Source organism: Mastomys coucha, unplaced genomic scaffold (genome assembly GCF_008632895.1).
Source record: "Mastomys coucha isolate ucsf_1 unplaced genomic scaffold, UCSF_Mcou_1 pScaffold14, whole genome shotgun sequence".
Taxonomy (NCBI): Eukaryota; Metazoa; Chordata; class Mammalia; order Rodentia; family Muridae; genus Mastomys; species Mastomys coucha.
In genome coordinates, this window is record NW_022196896.1 from 99,875,959 (window position 1) to 99,895,141 (window position 19,183).

General features: G+C 51.2%; 1 protein-coding gene across 10 annotated transcripts in view; it reads right to left on the bottom strand.

Moving 5' to 3' along the window:
* Tns1 (tensin 1) overlaps positions 1-19,183 on the bottom strand; it is a 218,521-nt gene that overhangs the window by 34,488 nt on the left and 164,850 nt on the right. For all 10 annotated transcript variants that reach the window (XM_031367908.1, XM_031367905.1, XM_031367910.1 and 7 more), the window contains one exon: positions 9,062-10,591. In XM_031367908.1, coding sequence (XP_031223768.1) covers positions 9,062-10,591 — 1,530 coding nt within the window. The remainder of the gene's footprint in view (positions 1-9,061; positions 10,592-19,183) is intronic.

Genomic DNA, 19,183 nt, shown 5'->3' on the forward strand with positions numbered 1-19,183 from the left:
TCCTTTTCTGGCACTGCCTCCAAGCCCAGGTTCATAGAAGGCAATTCTAGAATAAGGACCTAGCCTGTGGTGTGGTGGGTCACCAGTAGGGGTAGTCAGGTAGCAAGTATAGTTGAATTTTTTTCAGCTCCTGCCAAGATGGCACATGGAAGCATGCTCTGACCTGAGGCAGTGGGGTGGACCAAGTGAGCTCCAAAGTGTGAGGGGAGTGCAAGACAAAGTTTCCCCTTGAAAAAAGGAAAGATCCCCACATTCCACTCCCACAAGGCTGATCATTCTCAGAGAGTGGTCCATGTCACCAGCAGTCAGTCAGGGCATGCACAGTCTTGGAACACAGTGGCTCACTGTTGTCCCCTTTGGCAAGCCCATCGTTAACCCAGAGTGCTTGGAGAGCTATGGTCCCTCTCTTTAGTCTCTTTCTATGAGAGGGAGCCTGACACAGTAAAGGGGAGAGAAGAGAGCCTCATTGTTTCTCAGCCAATTGGTGACTCTGGATACCAGCTGACAACCAGGGTCAGAGAAAGAGAGAGAAGAGAGAGACAGAGAGACCCAGAGAGACAAAAATAGAGACCCAGAGAGAGGCAGGGAAGAAGCAGAAAGACAGAGAGAAAGGCATGGAGACAGAGAGACACAGAGAAAACAGCCTTCTCACATCCCCAAAACTGACTGAATATCAAAAGGAGGCTTGCTCCATATGCAGGTCTTCACGGAGAACTTTCTCTGTCTCCTGGCTTTCTTTCTCTCGAAGTCTTTGTTTACCACATGAATACAAACAGAAGCACACACAGACACACACACACAGAGAGAGAGAAAGAGAGACAGAGAGAGAGAGACAGAGAGAGAGAGAGACAGAGACAGAGAGACAGAGAGACAGAGTGACAAATGCAGAGAGACAGACAGACACAGAGACAGAGTGTATATCTTAGCCCCACAAGAAGGGCCACAGAACAAGTGATCCGGTTGGTCCCTAACTTTCCCTACAGCAGATCTTAGGAACAGGGGAAGCTAAGGAGGAAAAGCAAAGCCAACAAAGGATTCTGGAAGGTTCTCCCCACCAGGCTGCTGAGAACTGAGAAGTGGGACGCTCCAATGGTAAGGAGGTGGCCTTTCAGCTCAGAATGCTCCACAGTCAGATCTGTGTTGTCCTCTAAGAGCTATTTTATGTGGGGCTGGCACTGGATCTTCCCCACTGCCTTATTAAGACAGGTGGTCATCATATCCTGAGAGTTGCCACACACCTAGGAGCAGTATACGGTCAGCCCCTGCCCTCACTGTCCCCAAGACAGCCCTATGACTAGAGGAACAGTTCTCTGCCCAAAGTGTCTTAGACTAGATAATATGCACATGGTTGTGTATCTCTATTTAGAGATAGATATGGAGCTATACACATACAAATACACGCACCCTCTCCAACACTTTGACAAAGCACTGCCACTCTTTCAGAGAGTCACACGGATATACACCCAGCATCACCATGGGTCATCAACAAAGGCCACCCCCACCCCCACAGACCCAACTCTTCTTTCCAGCCTTCCAATTTCCAAAAGACTGGATTCCACAGCTCCGGATGTAGGACTGGGTATCCGGCTCCATGCCCAGGGCTCCAGAAGTAAGGATCCAGGATGGAAGCCACCTGCTGGGCCAGGGCACTAGAAAGCCACACAAGAGCACACTAGCAGCTCTAAGGCAAGCCATGCCAGCTCCCCTTGGGACAGGTCCACTGCCCCAGAACCTGAAAACACCCCGGGCCCAGCCTACACTACATTCCTCACTGCTGGACCAAGAAAAAGGCAGAGGGAGAAGAAAGGAGAGGGAGGGACAAGATGAAAGAGCATCTTCCTAATATCTGTCAACTGGTACTGAAGGATCCATGGGGCGACAGACATTACATTGCTATCAGGAGTGGAGAGCCCCTTTTGCCTAGAACTGCTTAAGGCTGTGGCATTGGGGAAACTTAGGTACATGGTCTCCTCCCTGACACTGGCCTTCAGAGGTAGAAATGAGCAGAAAAGGCAGCCTGTATGTTCCAAGGCTGGGGACACTAGTGGTCATAGTCCTGGAATCAACTAGCAGGAACTTGATGTAGGACCAGCACATCTACAGCGTGTTGAAGCACTATGCCGCATATACAAGGCAGGGCTTTCCAGACTGGGGGTGGTCTCTAAATAGTTGAGAGACTCATTCAAAGTCACAGATGGACACAGGCAGGGTGCAGGCCATGATCCTAGCATCAGAGGTGCATTGGGTAGCAGTGGCTCCTTCTGAGTCTTGGCCCAAACAATCCCATCTAGGGTGGCTGAAGATAAGCAGCTGAGACCCTCAGTGGGCACCTCACTGGAAAGACCAACATTTTAACTAGGGGATCTGAAAGGTCCCCTAATTGCTTCCAAGCCTGTGCTCAGCAGGCAAGGCTAAGCTAAAAGCATCAGGCCTTCTGCCAAGCAGAAGGGAGGGAGGACCTAGGAGAGGAGTGGAGGCAGGAAAGGAGGAGGCGAGGTTTGGAAGGAATCTGATGGGAAAAGGATGGGAGAGAAGCTGGGAGCTAAAGCAAGGGCCCAGAGCTTCAGAGAAGGAGGAGGAGGAGGGGGGGGGAAAGAAAGAGGAGGAGGAGGAAGAGGAAAAGGAAGAGAAGGAAGAGGAGGAGGAGGAGGAGAAGGAAGAGGAGGAGCAGGAGGAGGAGATGCGGAGGAACCCACCAGAGAGGGAGGCAGATCGGCACCGGTGGAGAGACGGTCGTGAGATGCTGCTCTGCCTCAGGCCCTGCAATCTGGCATTGTACACTGTCCACCCATACCCCCAGGGGAGCCGGCAGGGAGGGGAGGCACCAGGCAGAAAGAGCACCCACCAATGGCACAGGGGACAGGTGGACACAGAACACATTGAGAATGCAAGGGGACAAGGCATTAAACAACACGAAACAGAACAACAACAAAAAAAAACAAAGAAAAAAAATCAGGGTTAGTCATTGTTCTGACTCTAGAATTGGGCCACACATTGGAGGGAGGTGGGAAAGGAGGGAGACAAGAAGACAAGGTGTCTCAGGACCTCTGCTCCTCTGAAGGGCAGGTGGCTTTCCCTTCTAACCCAGTAGAGAGAGGAGGTGGCAGACAGTCTGGGGCCTGGAGTCCCATTACTCCTGTCAGTCATGCTAGCCATCCAAAAGCCCCACCTTCCCTCGAGGCCACCCACCCAGGACAACCTACAAATCTGGGACCCAAGGTCACGCCCCTTGCATCCCTCAGCTCTTTGTACCTGGATCACAATAGCTTGAGCCATGTTCTCCCCCGGAGCCCTCATTCTTTTAGCTCCCTCCCAAAGCCACTGGGTACCACTAGTGGAGGCCATGGGATAAGCCTGCAGGATGCTGTAGAAAGCCCTCTGCATCACACTGTCCTAACTAACAAGCTGCCGTTATATCTCATGGCCTGTGCCAGTGGCTGCTACTTCCCATGTACGTTCTGTCTGGCCCACACCTGGTTGCTTGCTCCCAGCCTTGCTAAGCTCTAAGCTCTTCCCTGAGTCACTGGCTATTAGAATCTGACCTTCTCAGATGCCTCATTGGGCACCTCACATTGAATTCCCTCTAAGCCAGCTCCTCCCGTGTTCTCGCGTCACCCAGGAGCACCTCTATTATTTAGCTGTTCAGGATGAAGACCTGCCTTTGTTCTTTTCTTTCCCTTTTACGTTCCACATCTAGCTGGTTTGTAAATCTTCCCAGCTGAACCTCTCAAACAGGCTACCATTTTCCTCCCATCTTCGTGCTTCCGCGCTGATCAATAGCAGCCATCTCTGAAAAGGCCTCCCTCCTCCCATCTTGGCCACACAGATCCTTTTAGAAGAAGCAAGGTGATGTCACGGTTTGGATCAAATCCTTTCTAAGGCTTCTCAGAACACACACACACATGAAAACTCCAAGTTCTTAGAGCAAATTTAAGCTCACTTCATTTCCATTACTTCTAAGAGCTCATGAGGGCCACTCTGCTATGTAGCCACTGGAAACACACTTATGCTGTGGGGGCTTTACATAGGCTGCTCTGGATAACACAGCCCTTCGCTGTCCAGGGAAGTCTTCCCTGGCCATCCCAAGCTCCTGCCCATCTTCCTCTTCCCTCTGGCACCCCTCTGCTTCATCTCTAAGGCATTAAACCTTCCACCCAAAATGTTATAATTCTTTAGTGGTCCACTCCGCTATGAGGGTAAAGGTTTTATTTGTTGTCAATATTTTTCAAGATCCTAGACTACCAATCAGCCCAGATTAAAGCTCCCGTTGAAGGATGAACTGCATAGGCCTTGATCTCAGCCCTGAAATGCAGAATGAACTATAAAAGCCGTTTCTCAACTCAAGCCCTAACGATTGATGCCAGGTTTCCACCCCATTTTTCTCCACCCTCCTTGGTTTTATAACAAAGTATCCAGACTTTTAGATGAGCCCGAGTGCTCACTGCGCTCCCAGGCCCCTCTCCTGTGCAACTCTTTCTTTCTCTCTTATCTCTTCCTCTGCCTACACCCACCTTCAGCTCCCCTCCATCTCTACCTAAAAACATTCTCAGGACGCCGACCATTACACACAGCTTCCGATGCCTTGCTCCACACTTCAACAACCCCTGCATCCCCCTTTATCATAAAACCACTCCAAAGAGTAGCTGCCGAGCTGTCTTCACTCGTCTTCCACCCCCTCCCAATCACTCACAGTCTGGCTTCTGTCACCAGCACTCAACTGAAAATATGCCTTTGAAAATCCCCAGTCTACCTAATTGGCCAGCCTGGATGGGTTTCTCTCCCCACCCCCACCCCATGATCTCACCCTCACCCTCTCTCCTTTCCCATCTTGACTTTGAAAGACACACTGCACTAGGCTCCTGTCACCACCCTGAGCACTCATACTTAGATGCTGCTACGCCTTCGCTTCCCTTGAGGCCCCTTTCCTGAGTTCTCTCTCTCTCCATGCCCATCATACAGACCTCCTCTAAGTTCACAGCATTAACCTCCGCCTTTGCGAAGATTCTGGAATCTACAGCCTTTCAAACCATGCAGCTCTACCTGGAGAGCCTCCCTCATCTCAAATTGAATCCCGCGATCACTTCTTGTCACATCAGCCTCTTCTCTCTCGCCCTGCGTGAAGGGGTCTGAACTTTTCTGTTCACAAAGCCATAGACCAGTGGTTCTCAACCTTTCAAATGCTGCAATCCTTTAATCCTCATGTTGTGGTGACCCCCCCCCACCATAAGATTATTTTCATTGCTACTTCCTAACTATAATTTTGCTACTGTTACAAATTGTAATGTAAATATCTTCTGATATGCAAGATATCTGATATGCAACCCTGTGAAAGGCTCATTCAATCCCACAACCAACAGGCTGAGAACTACTGCCTGAATACACATCCCAAATACACCCCATTCGCATTGGTCCATCCGTAAGCCATTGGTTTTGCTCCCTTAGTATCCATCGCACCATCTAGTCTCATCCATGCCTGAAGTTGATACTCTAACCCAGGACTTCACTACCAGGGCTATCTGATAAGCACCCAACATCTTCCAGACCAAAGTCACTCCTGATTTGCTGCCTTCCTGCTGGGTCACACCAGACACATCTCCAGAACTACTGCTCTGACCACTGATCGTTCTCCAGACTAAACTACCTCATGATGTCTTACATCGTGCTCAACACATCCAAGTATCTCCGTTTGAAATTTAAGACCATCTTGAGACAGGCTGGCAGCTGCCCTTCCTGTTCTGTAGCCACACACCATTCTGCCAGCCTGCCTTCCGCCCTACTGTGAAGCCAGTCACTCTACCCAGAAAACTCACTCACTTTCAAAACTACACTAATCATGGCTGAACTGTATACCATACTCCACTGGCCACCAACATCTCCCAACACCTCTAGACAGGAATCATCTCTCTATTTCTCTCTCATAGACTTGTTTCCATAATTCATTTTTCCCCCAAGAGTTGAGGGCCAAACCCAGAGCCTTGTGCTTGCTAGGCAAGCACTCACCACTAAGCTTATGACAGACAATTCCATCCTAAAATTCTAGCTCTCTCCTAAACCTTAATTCTTAAGGATAAGATAGTCATCTGTCTTCTAATATGCGCTGAAATCTCCACCTCTGGAGGCAACCGATATAGATCCAACCAATCACAGAGTCAGTAGCATGAGATACCTCACTTGGATAGAACACCCCCCCACACACACACACACACCTCAGATCCTTATTTCCTTTTTTCCATCTGACTGCCCTGGCTGGAACATCCAATCCAATGTCAGATGACAGTGGTGACAGCGGATGACTATCTTTATTTTGTTTGCCCGACAGGTTTCTAGTTAAAGAAACTGCTACTACATTCTGAGAGCTTAACATGGAAAGACAGGAGGGGTGGCTGGATCCACAAGCAATGAATCAGGACACAGTACTGGGGCATGGAGACCAGCCAAGGAGCAGAATGAAGATGGGACAGGAGAAACCAGGTCAAGGTCATGGCCTTAGGGAGGCTCTTCCGATCTGAGCTTCCTAGGTAACTCAACGGATTCTCACGATTCAGCTCCTTGCAGCAGAATGTAAAAGAAGCAGAGAGCAGCAGTGTGCTGGAAGTCTATTCACTCTGGCTCCCAGAATGTTCTACACATTGGTTCTTTCTGGGGTCTGAACTTTTCTGTTCACAAAGCCATAGACCAGTGGTTCTCAACCTTTCAAATGCTGCAATCCTTTAATCCTCATGTTGTGGTGACCCCCCCCCAATCATAAGATTATTTTCATTGCTACTTCCTAACTATAATTTTGCTACTGTTACAAATTGTAATGTAAATATCTTCTGATATGCAAGATATCTGATATGCAACCCTGTGAAAGGCTCATTCAATCCCACAACCAACAGGCTGAGAACTACTGCCTGTACACACATCCCAAATACACCTCATTCGCATTGATTGGTCCATCCATAAGCCATTGGTTTTGCTCCCTTAGTATCCATCGCATCATCTAGTCTCATCCATGCCTGAAGTTGGTACTCTAACCCAGGACTTCACTACCAGGGCCATCTGATAAGCACCCAACATCTTCCAGATGTTTACCATAAGCAATGAAGAGCCACTAAAAGGATGCTCAGGACACTGTGAAAGCAGACCCTTCCAGCACAAGAAATCTGTTCCTACAGGGCATGGACCAAAGGGGGAATTGTATAGCCTTGGTGACCAGATAAAACTGCCTCCTTTGTGCAGCCCCACTTATTTCCTGGCCGAGTCACTCATAGTTGATGGAAATTGGTAACAAGGTAAGGGAACAGAGACATGGTGCCAACCATATTCTTCCTCCTCCTGGTGATTTCACGGCAGCCAACACCTGAGTGACTCTGGAATGCAGAAGTGGGCAGTGAAACTTTCAGAAGCTGGAGGAGAGAGAGCCTGAATAGAGACCCACTCCAAGATGGCCCTCCTCCAAGGCCATTAGCAAGATATAGGGCAGGGTTCCAGAAGAGGTAGCAAATCCATCCTGCCCCTTCTATCCAGAAGTCCCCTGGACCTGCTCATCATTACACTGGGGTCCTTCAGAGCCTGCCACTGCTGTATAAACACTGGGAGGATGACACATTGGGGACCTGGGATGGCCTTCCTCTCTCTGAAGTAAAAGCTGGTCGGAGACAGTTCCAGCTGACAGAGTGAGCAAGAGGGTAGGTAGCCTAAGTCATATGCCCCATCTGGACCACCACACTGAGTCTTTTGCCCCAGAGTCACAGAGCTACAGGTCTCAGGCTGTGAGACCCCAGTAAACCAAAGCTACCAGTCTGGAAAAAACAGCTCTCCACGGAGTCAAGGCCCCCAACGGCCACTTTTTATGGTATAAATACTTCCTCTATGGCCCACTGAAAGCTGTCAGAGAGGAGCGGGTTCTTCATGCTGAAGTTGGGGAGGAGGGTGTCTCCACCCCCATGCCCAACCTTGGGCCCAACCCAAAAGCAACTGGTTTGCTGAACTGTGTCCTCAAACCAACCTCCTTTCCAGGGAGGGTGGCTCCTCCTGCCTTGCAGCTGGCACGGTGACTCAGCTGCCCCTAAATTTAGGAAAAGGAGCTGAGGACAGAGGCAGATGCCTGGCTTCCTCTTCTTCCTCAAGACACCCCACCCTGTCAGCAGACAGGCTGCACACAAGACTCACCTCACCAACGCAGTCTCTGGGCCACCCTGCCCGAGTTTGCCCTTCACAACCAAGGCAACCATTTTGTCAGGTGCAGGATTTCCTATCCACTCTGGCTGTGAGCAGAAGCATCACAAACTGGAGCTGTGGGTTTCTCACAGTTGTCCTTCCCGACACGGCCCCAGACCATGTTCCCCTGACTGGTTCTTTCCTGGCCTTTCCCCTCAGCGGGTTCCTCTACAGATCTCTCTCTCTCTCTCTGGAGTCACCCATACAGAGTAGGACTTAATAAGGACTTACAGAACACCTGAGCAAGGAAGACCTTAGTCTTACCAAGGTCAAGACTCCTGAAGACCCCATCATGGTGAACATCAGGCAGAGCCCCAGTGTTTCAGAGACCCTCACAGGCCTCCTGGGAAGGGCTTAAAGGGAAATAACACCTAACATCACCCCCTACCTCTCTACAACCGTCCCAAGACTCTGAACTTTGGGGACAGTGAATATTTTAGCAGTGGCAGAGTCTCCTTTCTGCTTAAAATGTCTACCCCCCAAGTCACTGCCTACAGAAAGCCACCTCTGGTTGACTTAGGTGGTAAGCTTTGTACTGGGACCTTGGCTCTGCTGTTACTGCGTAATATGCTCTCTGTTAAAACCATCTGTGAACCTATTACCTGACCCAAACTGCAAAGTCCCCGGGATATGGAGAGATACTGAGTCCCAATGCCTGGCTTGGTGTGTAATAAATGATCTCTACAGGAGGGATGGCTGGGTACACATTCCCAATACCTCCCCAGGCTGAAACATTGTTGTCCAAGGCCCCTAGCCTCTGCTGTGCTCATCTCTTACTCTCCCCCAGTAGACAACAGAGACCAAACAGGGGAGGGGATGGGAAATAGGGAGAGGTTCCCCAGGTCTGCAGAGCTGTTACCTGCTACCCGATGGGCTACCAGCCCTTCCAGGTTCAGCGGCTCTTCCTCTGGAGTTCGAGAGGGATCTGAAGTAGTTTCCTTTGGTGGGAGCTGAGGCTGAGCGATGAGACCAGGAAGAGAGGCCGGGGGCTCCTGAGGCCCCACAGAGCTTTGAGGGCTTGAAAGGAAGGTGGAAGAGGCTGGACTTTTTGGACGGAAACTCTGGTTGGATCCAGCTGGATGCAGCTGATAATCATAAGGTGAATAAGACCTGCCAGAAGAAACCAGCTCCGGGGTTCCCAGGGAATGCCCGCTGGGGATATAGCCAGATCGGGATTGGGTCAGTGGGTGGGACTGGCGGGAAGACCCCAAGAGGGGCTGAGAAGAGAGTGGGGAAGCCCCTGGCCAGGCCCCAGGGACACTCTGAGACTTATGAAGAGGGGCAGCCGCTGAGGCTGGCTCCAGGTCCAGCATCAACATATTGAGGGCTTCAATGGACTGCTCGATCTCCTGCTGGGACGCTGCCCTTGGGAACTCTGGGAGAGCAGGTATGGGGGTCTCTGCTGACAGCTGGGGGCTAGGCTTGCTGCGGGCAAGACTCTGCAGTGGGGATCTCTCCTGCTGGCGGGGAGGCGGGTGGGGCTGCTGCTGCTGCCATGAATTCAGACCCCTCTGTACAGCCTCTCGGCTGCTGCCCCCACGGGTCGGAGCTTGGGGCAGCTGGGGCTCCACATCTGGAAAGGACTGGGATCGGAATAGACCACTGGGGTCACAGCCATAGTGGGCGCTGGTCACTTGCTGTGACCAGGCTGTGTGGGGTCCCTCACGCTGATAGCCAGCTAAACCCTCCTGAGCAGAGTAGGAGGGTCGAATGGGGGCCGAGTGGCTACTGTGGAGAGGTAGCACCCGGTTGGCAGCCTCATAGGGGTAGCCTCCACCATTGAGCATAGGTTCTGTGGAGTAGGGTTTGTCGAGACCATTGGTCAGTTGGGACAGGGTCTCTGGGTAGCCACCTTCGCTGGTGTTGGTAAGCCCATCCAGGGAAGACAGCGTTCCCATGCTGCCTCCACTCTGCCCATCCTGGGTGGGCAGCTCATCATCCAGAATGTCCGTCTCCCGCTCAGATGCCAGAGCCCCACCGTTGACATGAACCTGGGCTGGGACAATGTGGCGGCCAGGGGAGGACACAGTCGGACCTCCGCCTGGGTGGGATCTGAGTTGCTGAGCCCGGTACATGGCACCTTGCTTCTCTCTATCTACACCAAAGCCACTTAGTAGGCGATCCAGTTCTTTCTTCTCCTGAGGACTCAGGGCAGCAGGGGCAGTGGCAGCCCCAGGGACTGGCTCATCTGTCTTGTCTGTCTTAGTGGAGGCTGTGGAGTTGCCGGAGTCACTGCTCACAGACAGCGTGTGCTCCACATGGTTGGGAGTGGCTGACAGGGCAGGCCGTGCAGTAGTGACAGGCGCTGAACTGCCGTTCAGGGAATCCTTCTTCTTCACTTTAGCATACAGGCTACCATCCAGCGGCCCTTGGGTGTGTCCCACCACTTCTGCAGGGGACAGCAAGGGAGACAGCAGGAAGCACATGTCAGCAAAAGGCAGGAACAGTCGTCGCTCATATTCTCCAAAAGAAACTAAAAGACCCCTCCCCCCACCCTCTGAACTCCAAACCTCTTCTCACCACCCTGTGGATGGCAAAGGGGAAGTACACCAGCACCGTGCCCAAGTTTGTGGGGAGAGCCCTCACCTGCACTCAGCTTCAAGCAAGGTAGAGCCTAAGACTGACCAGACTGGACCCAGGCCAGTGCCCAGCTTCCAAGCCAGAGAGGCACAAATTACTGCATGGGCCTTAGCAACCTTCTTTTTAAATCTGAGGGTGAGAGGGCTAGGGAGATGGGTAAAGCATTCACTGCCCAAGAATGGGGAGCCGAGTTCAATCCTCAGCACTCAAATAAAAAAAAATAAAAATTTAAAAAGCCAGAGAGAGATAAATCCCTGGGTCAGCCAAATTGAATAGGCAAGCTACACTGGTCTAGTGAGACTCTGTTTCAAATCATAAGGTAGAGAGAGATTGAGAAAGAGACACTTGATGTTGACCATTGGTCTCCACATGCACATGCACACACATGTACACACACACACACACACACACACACACACACACACACACGAAATAAGATGGAGATAGTAATGGAATTATGTTGAGTTGTGTAAGACAGCCCAGGCCCTAGTCACTGAACTCAATGCACTTCCAGCTGAATGAGTTAATGTCCTGCTCTGGTATCACAGTAAGACATGAGCTAGTGGGCAGCAAGACTTCTGTTACCATGAGCACCATTCATTACTGAGAGGGGACCTCCTGAGCCTGCTCAACCCCTACAGTACCCATATCAGGAAGCTTCCTCTACTCTCATTCCAGGATTCCTGCTCTGGACTAGAGGCGGCGAAGCCAGGAGATGAGGCATTTCTTCAAATAGAAGCACATGGAAGGTTTAAGTATGGAGACTCAGACCTCCCCTGAAGATAACCTACAAGCAGGGAGCCAAGGAGAGACCTGGAGGATGGCAGGAAGACATGTAGGGCATGGACAAGAGGATCTGGAGAGTGCCAGGGGTTGTAGGGAACTGGGCAGGATCCACCCATGCTCAGTGTTGGGCTGGGGGGGGGTGTCACAGTTAGGCTAAGACAAACTGTCCCTCGCCTTCCACAGTTTAGCTCAACACAAAGAATTTGCCAGAACGGCTCAGACAATGCCATTCTTCCCGCCCACTGTCACATTTCCAAAAGTTTCTCCATATTTCCCCCAGAGCACGGTTCTATCCTTGTGGACCCCCTAGTCTAGTCCATTACCAGCAGGCTTAATGCAGAACATCTAGGCCCCTAAGGAAAGGAAGAAGAGTCAGAACGGGATTGAGGAGCTCCCCCCACCCCACCCCCAAAATAAGCCTTCAGCTCCCTGCAGCTCCCTGAATGGGAAGACTGGACTTTAGGGCTCCAGCAGTACTCATGCCAAACAGGAAAAGTCTGTCCCTGCAGAGTAGGGCAGGGGAGGCGCTAGGGCTAGGCCAGAGCAGTAGTGGAAGCATCTTCCTTATGAAGTCTTAGGGGTGCCCTTTTGTCTGCAGACAGTCCTGGGGAACCCCCAAGGATAACACTTTCTCCTAAAGGAAAAAGTGAGCGTTGAGCGGCTTGGGGCCAGAGGGCTGACTCAGAAACAAGGGCTGCCCCGCCCCTGCCCAGGCAGTTCAATGACTTCACACCCTAAGGAGTCAACAGCCCAGCTCCAGCCCTCCCACCCCACCCCCGCCCCCACATGCCTCCTTCTGACTTTCCAGTCCAGACCCTAGGTGGCAGAGGGAAGGACGCCTCCCAAAAGCTGTACTAACTCCAGCCAGGATCCCCCAGTCATACACAAAGCCAGACACAAGAGTCCTGAGAAACACACATTCATGGAAGTCAGTCAGGAGGAGATGTGCCCACACTAGGTGCTCACGGAAGGCAGAGAAGCGCAGTGGGGAAGTGGGTTCTACATACATGTCCAAACGCCAGGCTCTGCTAGAGTGCAGAACCCATCCCCATGTGTGAGATCTGTCGGTAGGCACACGTGCAGTGCTGCAAGTCCTGTGACTCAAGAAGGATTGTGCCTCCGGGAAAAGATGGAGAAACAGAGGCAAAGATAGCAAAAGAATTTATTAAAAATATGTGGTACCTGTTAAAGCCAGGCTCTCGGTGAGAACTAATTTACTTTAACAAGCATAAAATCAGGATTCCGCAACTATTTTCTTACATTACTTACTTAAACCCAGAGAAGGGAGGGAGAGAGGGAGGGAGAGAGGGAGGGAGGGGGTGGGAAATGAACACACAAAAATCAGGAATAATCCAAAATAAATATTTAAATTTAAAGCCACAAACACTTCAAGAAATACAAATGATCTTGCTATACCCAAGAATTATCCCTCAGGCCAGAAATAAGAGCCACTGAAAACAACCCTTCATACAGAGGCTTATGGCCAAAAGCAAGTGATCAGGCAACCACAAAACAGGCATGTCACAATCAGTGCTCCTGTGCACAAGGGCCCACATGCCACAGGCCACCACATGTCACTCGGGAGTTCTCAGAGATGCTGGCTAGATGACACAGCCCAACCTCCCACACATGCCCTGCAGGTCCACAGACCTACAACTCTGTCCCCGGTTTCCACGGAGGCTTTAGGACCTACACAAGCAACTGGCCCCTAAGCAACATAGGGCAGTTCTGCCCAACAGCCCAGGTTCCCAGAGCTATGGCCTGAGAATGCCACCAGCCTACCCTGGCTCAGATTCCTCAAGGAGACTGAACGCTGTATAGCTGCCTCTCTGTCTTCCTTGTCTCCAGAGGGGTGAAGCATAGGATAGGAGGCTTCCCTCTCTGGCCCCTCTCTGGCCCTGTCTTTCTGAAAACTGACTCCCTGTTTACTGGCTGCACCCAAAGGGGACAAGTACTAAAAGAGCTACCATTCACAAGGATCTCTGAGGTGGTCTCTGGAGGTTAGGTCCCTTGGGCCCATGGGCAGGAAGAGTTGCCTCCCGTCCTGTGAGCCTAGACGGCTACAGACCCTCCATGGAGGCTACGGAGCAGATGCCATCATGTCCCTCAGGCCAGCATTCCTCTACACAGCCCCACCTGTCCTACCCTGAAGCCACTTCACTCAGCCATGAGAGCCACTGGTGATGGTCCATTCTGAGAACATCTGGACCAAACCCAGGAGTTTGTACAAGGAGAGTCCAAGGCAGGCAGGAGCACGCAGGCTGACTCTCACCCTCAGCCCCTCCTGGCTCCTTTCCCCTCCTAGCCAGGCCTCACTCTTCATTGATTTTGAAAAATGTCAATATTAAGCTTGTTCTGCCATGGAACTTATCTCACATGGGCTATTGCTCGCTCCAATGTCCGGAAGATCAACTGTCAAGCCACTGAGTCTTACAGAAGAAAATCGAAGAGGTGTAAATTATTTAATTAAATACTGTTTGCTAAATATAAATAAATGCAAACATCTCTTGTTCTCCAGGAGGGAGCTAGTTGTTCCTGGCTGCCTAGTGCTAGCCAAACAGGCCCCACCCTCCAGCTACCACTGGGCCTTCCCCAGTGGTCCTCTGCCTTCAAGGGCAAAGGCGAGGGCATGCAGGCTACCCAGCAGGGCTTCGCTGATGGTCCAGCAAGCAGTTGCTCGACCTGTGGAGCACTCTTACCCTCCCTCCTCCTCTTAGGGACACCCAAGTCAGTGCTGTCAGCCCCCATGCCAGGACACACACTCTCTGGCTCCCTCTTCCCACCACAGTCACATTAAAACCTATTTAGCAGGACCACAAGAAGCCGGAACACAAGGCCGGTTTCAATCCATCAAAGCAGGAAGGGCAAAAGAGAAAGGCAGACACCAGAGGGTAGGGGTGGGATAAAAAAAAAAAAAAAAAAAAAAAAAAAAAAAAAAAAAACGATGGCAGGGAGATGAGAGGGACCTGTGAGGGCTTGGGGGAGGGGAACTAAGGCTCCTTAACTGAGGAGTCACCAGACTCAGCTCATCTAAGCCTCCAATGCCAACACAAGCATTTCAAATAACTCCACCTGAAATAGGAAGGAGTTCATGACTCAAAGAGATTTGGCAGAGAAGGGTCTAGCTGGGAAGGCTCATGGGTCCTGGTCAGGTGACAACAAACTAGAAAGATTAGTAATACCAGATGCCCCAGATTGTCATCAGTCCTGAGCAGTAAGCCCCCAGGCTCCAGAGCAGGCTGGCCGGCCTCTGCTGTCACAGGCTGTACCCTGTCCGTTTCTCCAGGCAGCTGACCAGTTCACAGTCACAGTGGAATCAAGGCTTCACTCAAGTCATGTCATCTGGCTCTCTCTCCTTGCTCATTCGAGCAGCTCCTGGGAGAGGGACTCAGCCCTGGATGCTGGACTTGGTTGCATGCACCAAGGGGCCCTTCCTCCTGCAAGGCCAGGATCCAGATGGGCGAGTCATAGTTTTGGAAGGATCTGAGGAAAATCCCCAGCTGACTTGGATGTGGACCCACAAGCTGAGGCTCCCCTCCCCAACAGCACCCTGTGAGGAGGCATGCCAGGCACTAAGGACAGTACCACCATAGGCCAGGATAAAGACAGGGTAAGGCGCATCTGTCTGATGCACAGAATAGGAGAAAGGGAGTGAAGGATGCTAAAGCTAAACTAGTGTTTGGGGAGTGTTTTCTAATTCTGCTGCTCCTAAGGACTCTTCCAGGGATTATTAGGAATGCCGATCCCTGGGCCTGTCTGAAGGACTCTTACTGGGAGGCCCCAGCTAGGGCTGGGCTCAGCACTGTAAACATGCTATTTGTAGCTTAGGGATCTGAGATTTGGATCCAAATGTGCAACAGGGAGCTATTGCTTGTTGAGCCATCGAGACAGACAGCCCAGCCTTGGAAAGTATGAGGTCCTGGCCTGACTGGCTTTGAGAAAATCACCCCCCTTCGTAAGGAGGACTCCCCTACAGGAGAAACCCAACCTGAGGAGCCAGCAGGTGCTTGGAAGAGTGAATGATTTGTGAACGGTTTCAGGATGGGGCCTGAGTGATAAAAAGTCCTTTGGGTCCATGTCAAACAAATAATGATTCATTGGAAAACATTACCAGAGCAGCATTGGCCACCTGACGGGCAAGGAAATCAATGCAGTGCCAAGTGGGAGAGGCACTGGGCTCACCCTGGACACTGGCCGTTTAGTGGTAAATAGAGTTTGGTGGAGGGGAGTCTGCGCTGCTTATAAGTAAGACGGGAGGCACAGTGTGAGAGTATAGGCTCAAATCCCAGCACTCTGGTAGCTGAGGCTGGAGGATGTTGAGTTTAGGGCTATCCTGGGCTACACATTGAGTCTCAAGAAAGAAAAGTTAACACTGGGAGATAGATTAAAGGTGGTGTGAGAAGCTGGGCCAAAAGGCAGCTGGGAAGCAAGCTTGGGCTGTGTTCCACCTTTCTCCACAAACTCTGGGCCAGCCATGGAGATGCTAACGATTAGTAGAGCCGAGGCTACTCATTAGAATGAGTAACATGCGGTAAGCAGCAGCAGGGACTGGTAGTGACCAGGAGGGCCACAGAGATGTGGATCTGAATGGAGGGAAACTATGCCTTTTCCATCCCCCCACAGCAGACACGCCCTTCACTCAGAAAAACAGCCCCTACCTTAAAAGAGCCTCGTCAGCTTGCATCAACTACTTAAGCCACTTTGGAGCAGCCTCCAGTCTGCATGTGAGGGTCTGGATGCTCACTCAAACGTTTGCTGAGTGGCAGCATTCAAGAGCTTAGCCCCTGGAGCAAGGCCTGGCACACCCAAGCACACTCTCTCCTCTCTCCATTCTCCGCTTTCCATTTTCCAGCAGTTCCCTTACCGGAGGGTGAAGCCCGGCCCTCCTGATGGACACACCAGACCCTTTATCGTCTGGCCCTGCCTGCCTTTTGAAATCCTCCTCTTTTGCTGTCCTCAACACCCGACCCAGCCTCCACTCTATTCTTACTGGGCTATTTCTGTGCTCTTCTCTGGCGTGTGGCACTTGCTGTTCTTCATCCTCAAAGGCCCTTCCTCGCTCTGTCCCTGAGGCTCCTGACCCTTTGGTCTCCTCCTTCAGACCCAGCAGCAGCTTCTTTGGCGTCTCCCTCGGGTTAGCCCATTTCCACTGCCCTGCCCCTGTGAAGCCACCACACACTGCATGGCCACTGCCGACAATGGTGCCTGCCTTCTCCAAGAACCTGAGTATTTCCCCCAGAGAGAAGCCTCTAGCTTTTCTCTCTCTAGCACTGGTCCCCACATGGTGCCAGACACCATGTGATCTATACGAATGGGATCTATATACATTGGAGTTCAATGTAACCCTATAGGGTATCTCTGTGGAGAACACAACCTACTACACATATCAGGCACTCCCATAATCCTCCTTGCCTTACATTTAAGTAGCCCCCAAAACTTGGATAACTCTGTCAATCGCCGAGTGTCTTTGTCATAGAACCCAGTAGAAGATCAGGGGGTTCTAGGTGAACATCAAGCCATCTGCAAAGGATCCTCCTTGAAATCACCACAGTGGATGTGTTTATGAAGCAGGGATCCCTCCCGTTTCACAGCATAGACCAAGTGCTTGAGAACTGACTCAGGCCTAGCCTAACTAGTAGACGTCCCAAGTCACACTCCAGGCCAGAGGACAATCCCTTTCCTAGGCCAAGGACATCTTAGGGTATCTGATGAAATTCTACAACTTTTTTTTTTTAAACGTACATGCATTTTGCCTATAGGTTAGGGAATAAATGAGCACTTAAAGTCTATCAATGGGCCCCAAGTTAAGACATGCTCATCTAAAAGTTGGGGTGCTGCTTCTAGGGTATCCAAGACACAGGACTCATATGAAGAATCCAAGCTCCATGAAGAAGAGGAGGCCACAGTGACAGGATGCAAGCCTTTGGGGGAATCTGGAAGCTTCCCACCCAGAGTATTCCAACAGCTTTAGCCAACCTACAGGAGATGGGTGAGGCCAAGGAGAAGCATTACCTATGGCCCAACAACACCAGGGGCTCCTGAGGTGGCTTGGCCTGGGTGGCAGGGACCTCCTGGGCTCAGTGGCCAGGCTGGCTTCTACCTGGGGTACTTCTCACTTGCAGCCATCTAGGAGGATGTCAGCTCAGCCTGTAGAGAACTCTGGGAATTTCTACAGAGACATGAGTAACCTCTGGGGTCTAAAGACCAGCAGAATGAGAGGTTGCAAGGCCACACCCAAACCTCTGAAGGGAACCACAGAGAGGACACAGCCTGGAAAATAGGAAAAAGAAGGCACTGCATGCACCAGCCAGAGGATCTAGGTCCACTTAGAGAGCTGCCCATTGGTGTGATGTAGACAAGCTCGGGCTTTGGGTTCCTGTGTGTAGGGGACATATGAGCCTTGATGTGGCAAAAAGAGACTCCTGTCTTTTTTATCACCCTGAACAGCATGCATTTGAAACCTTCATGTTTATAGAAAACAAGTAAGAGAGGACAAGACTGGTTGCTGTGGTCTCTCCAAAGGTTAAAGTGCTGTCCTCTATGTGAATAACCTCATGGGCATCACATACAAACCCACCTTCATGAATCCAGGAAAGGTTGGGTGCTGAAGCAAAAGAAAGGCCAAGAGGAGGTAGGTGATCCAGAGTCCAGAGACAGCATCTGGACTTCTGGCCATAAAAGTAGAGAAGTTAACTTTGGAAGAAGAGAAAAAGCCTCAGCTCCCGTCCAGCTCCACTGTTCTAAACTCTGGGGTACCTGAATTCAGACCCGGAGGGACTCAAGGTCAGCTGAGCCAAAGGGAGCCATTGAAAAAGCCTCAGGCTTTTAGAACTGAGAGGCCCACAGGCACCCACTCCCCTACTTTATAGGCTGATGATGATGCTCACAGGCTCAGGGGAGTGGAAGGTCACTCAGCAAGGAAAGACATGTCAAACTGACACCTGGTTCCATGTCCACTGCTTCTGACTCCATGATGGTCCACAGTGAAGATGGCTGGAATAACAGTACCCAATGGGAAGAAGAGGAGGAGGATGACACTCCAGCTCTAATAGGAAACCAAGAACTTTAAGGCATGATATATGACATCGTACCTTGAGGGTCTAGTACAGTGATGGTGACAAATGTGTCTGCAGGCCTTCCTTAGGAAGGACCTGAGGTGCTGTTCCCATAAACCATCCCAACTGGATTCATGCCATGCCCTCCGAAGGGAGGAAATGGGAGGTGGTGGCTGTGACCTTCATTTTAGATTCTACTAAGCAGGGACCCTCCGTAGAATGCAAATGACCTACCCTAGTGACACATCGGGCGGGGTTACAGGACAAATGTGAGTTTCCCTGGCTAGATGCCTCCTGTCTTGTCCCAGGGAATGGTCCTGGCACCTGACTCCCCAGCCTGGTGCTATAACCAGAGCCTGGCGCACCCACTCCCCACCCTCGCCTATTTGAGCACCAGATAGTCCAGGCACATTCAGGATGGTAAAAATAGCTACCAAGTCTTCTGCCAGGCCAGGATGCTGCCTGGGCACTCAGAGAGCCCTGGCCAGAGAAAAGGCAGAGTGGCTAAGAGTCTGGCCAATGAAAGTGGGGAGAAAGCCAAGAAAAAAGAGCGTTAGGGT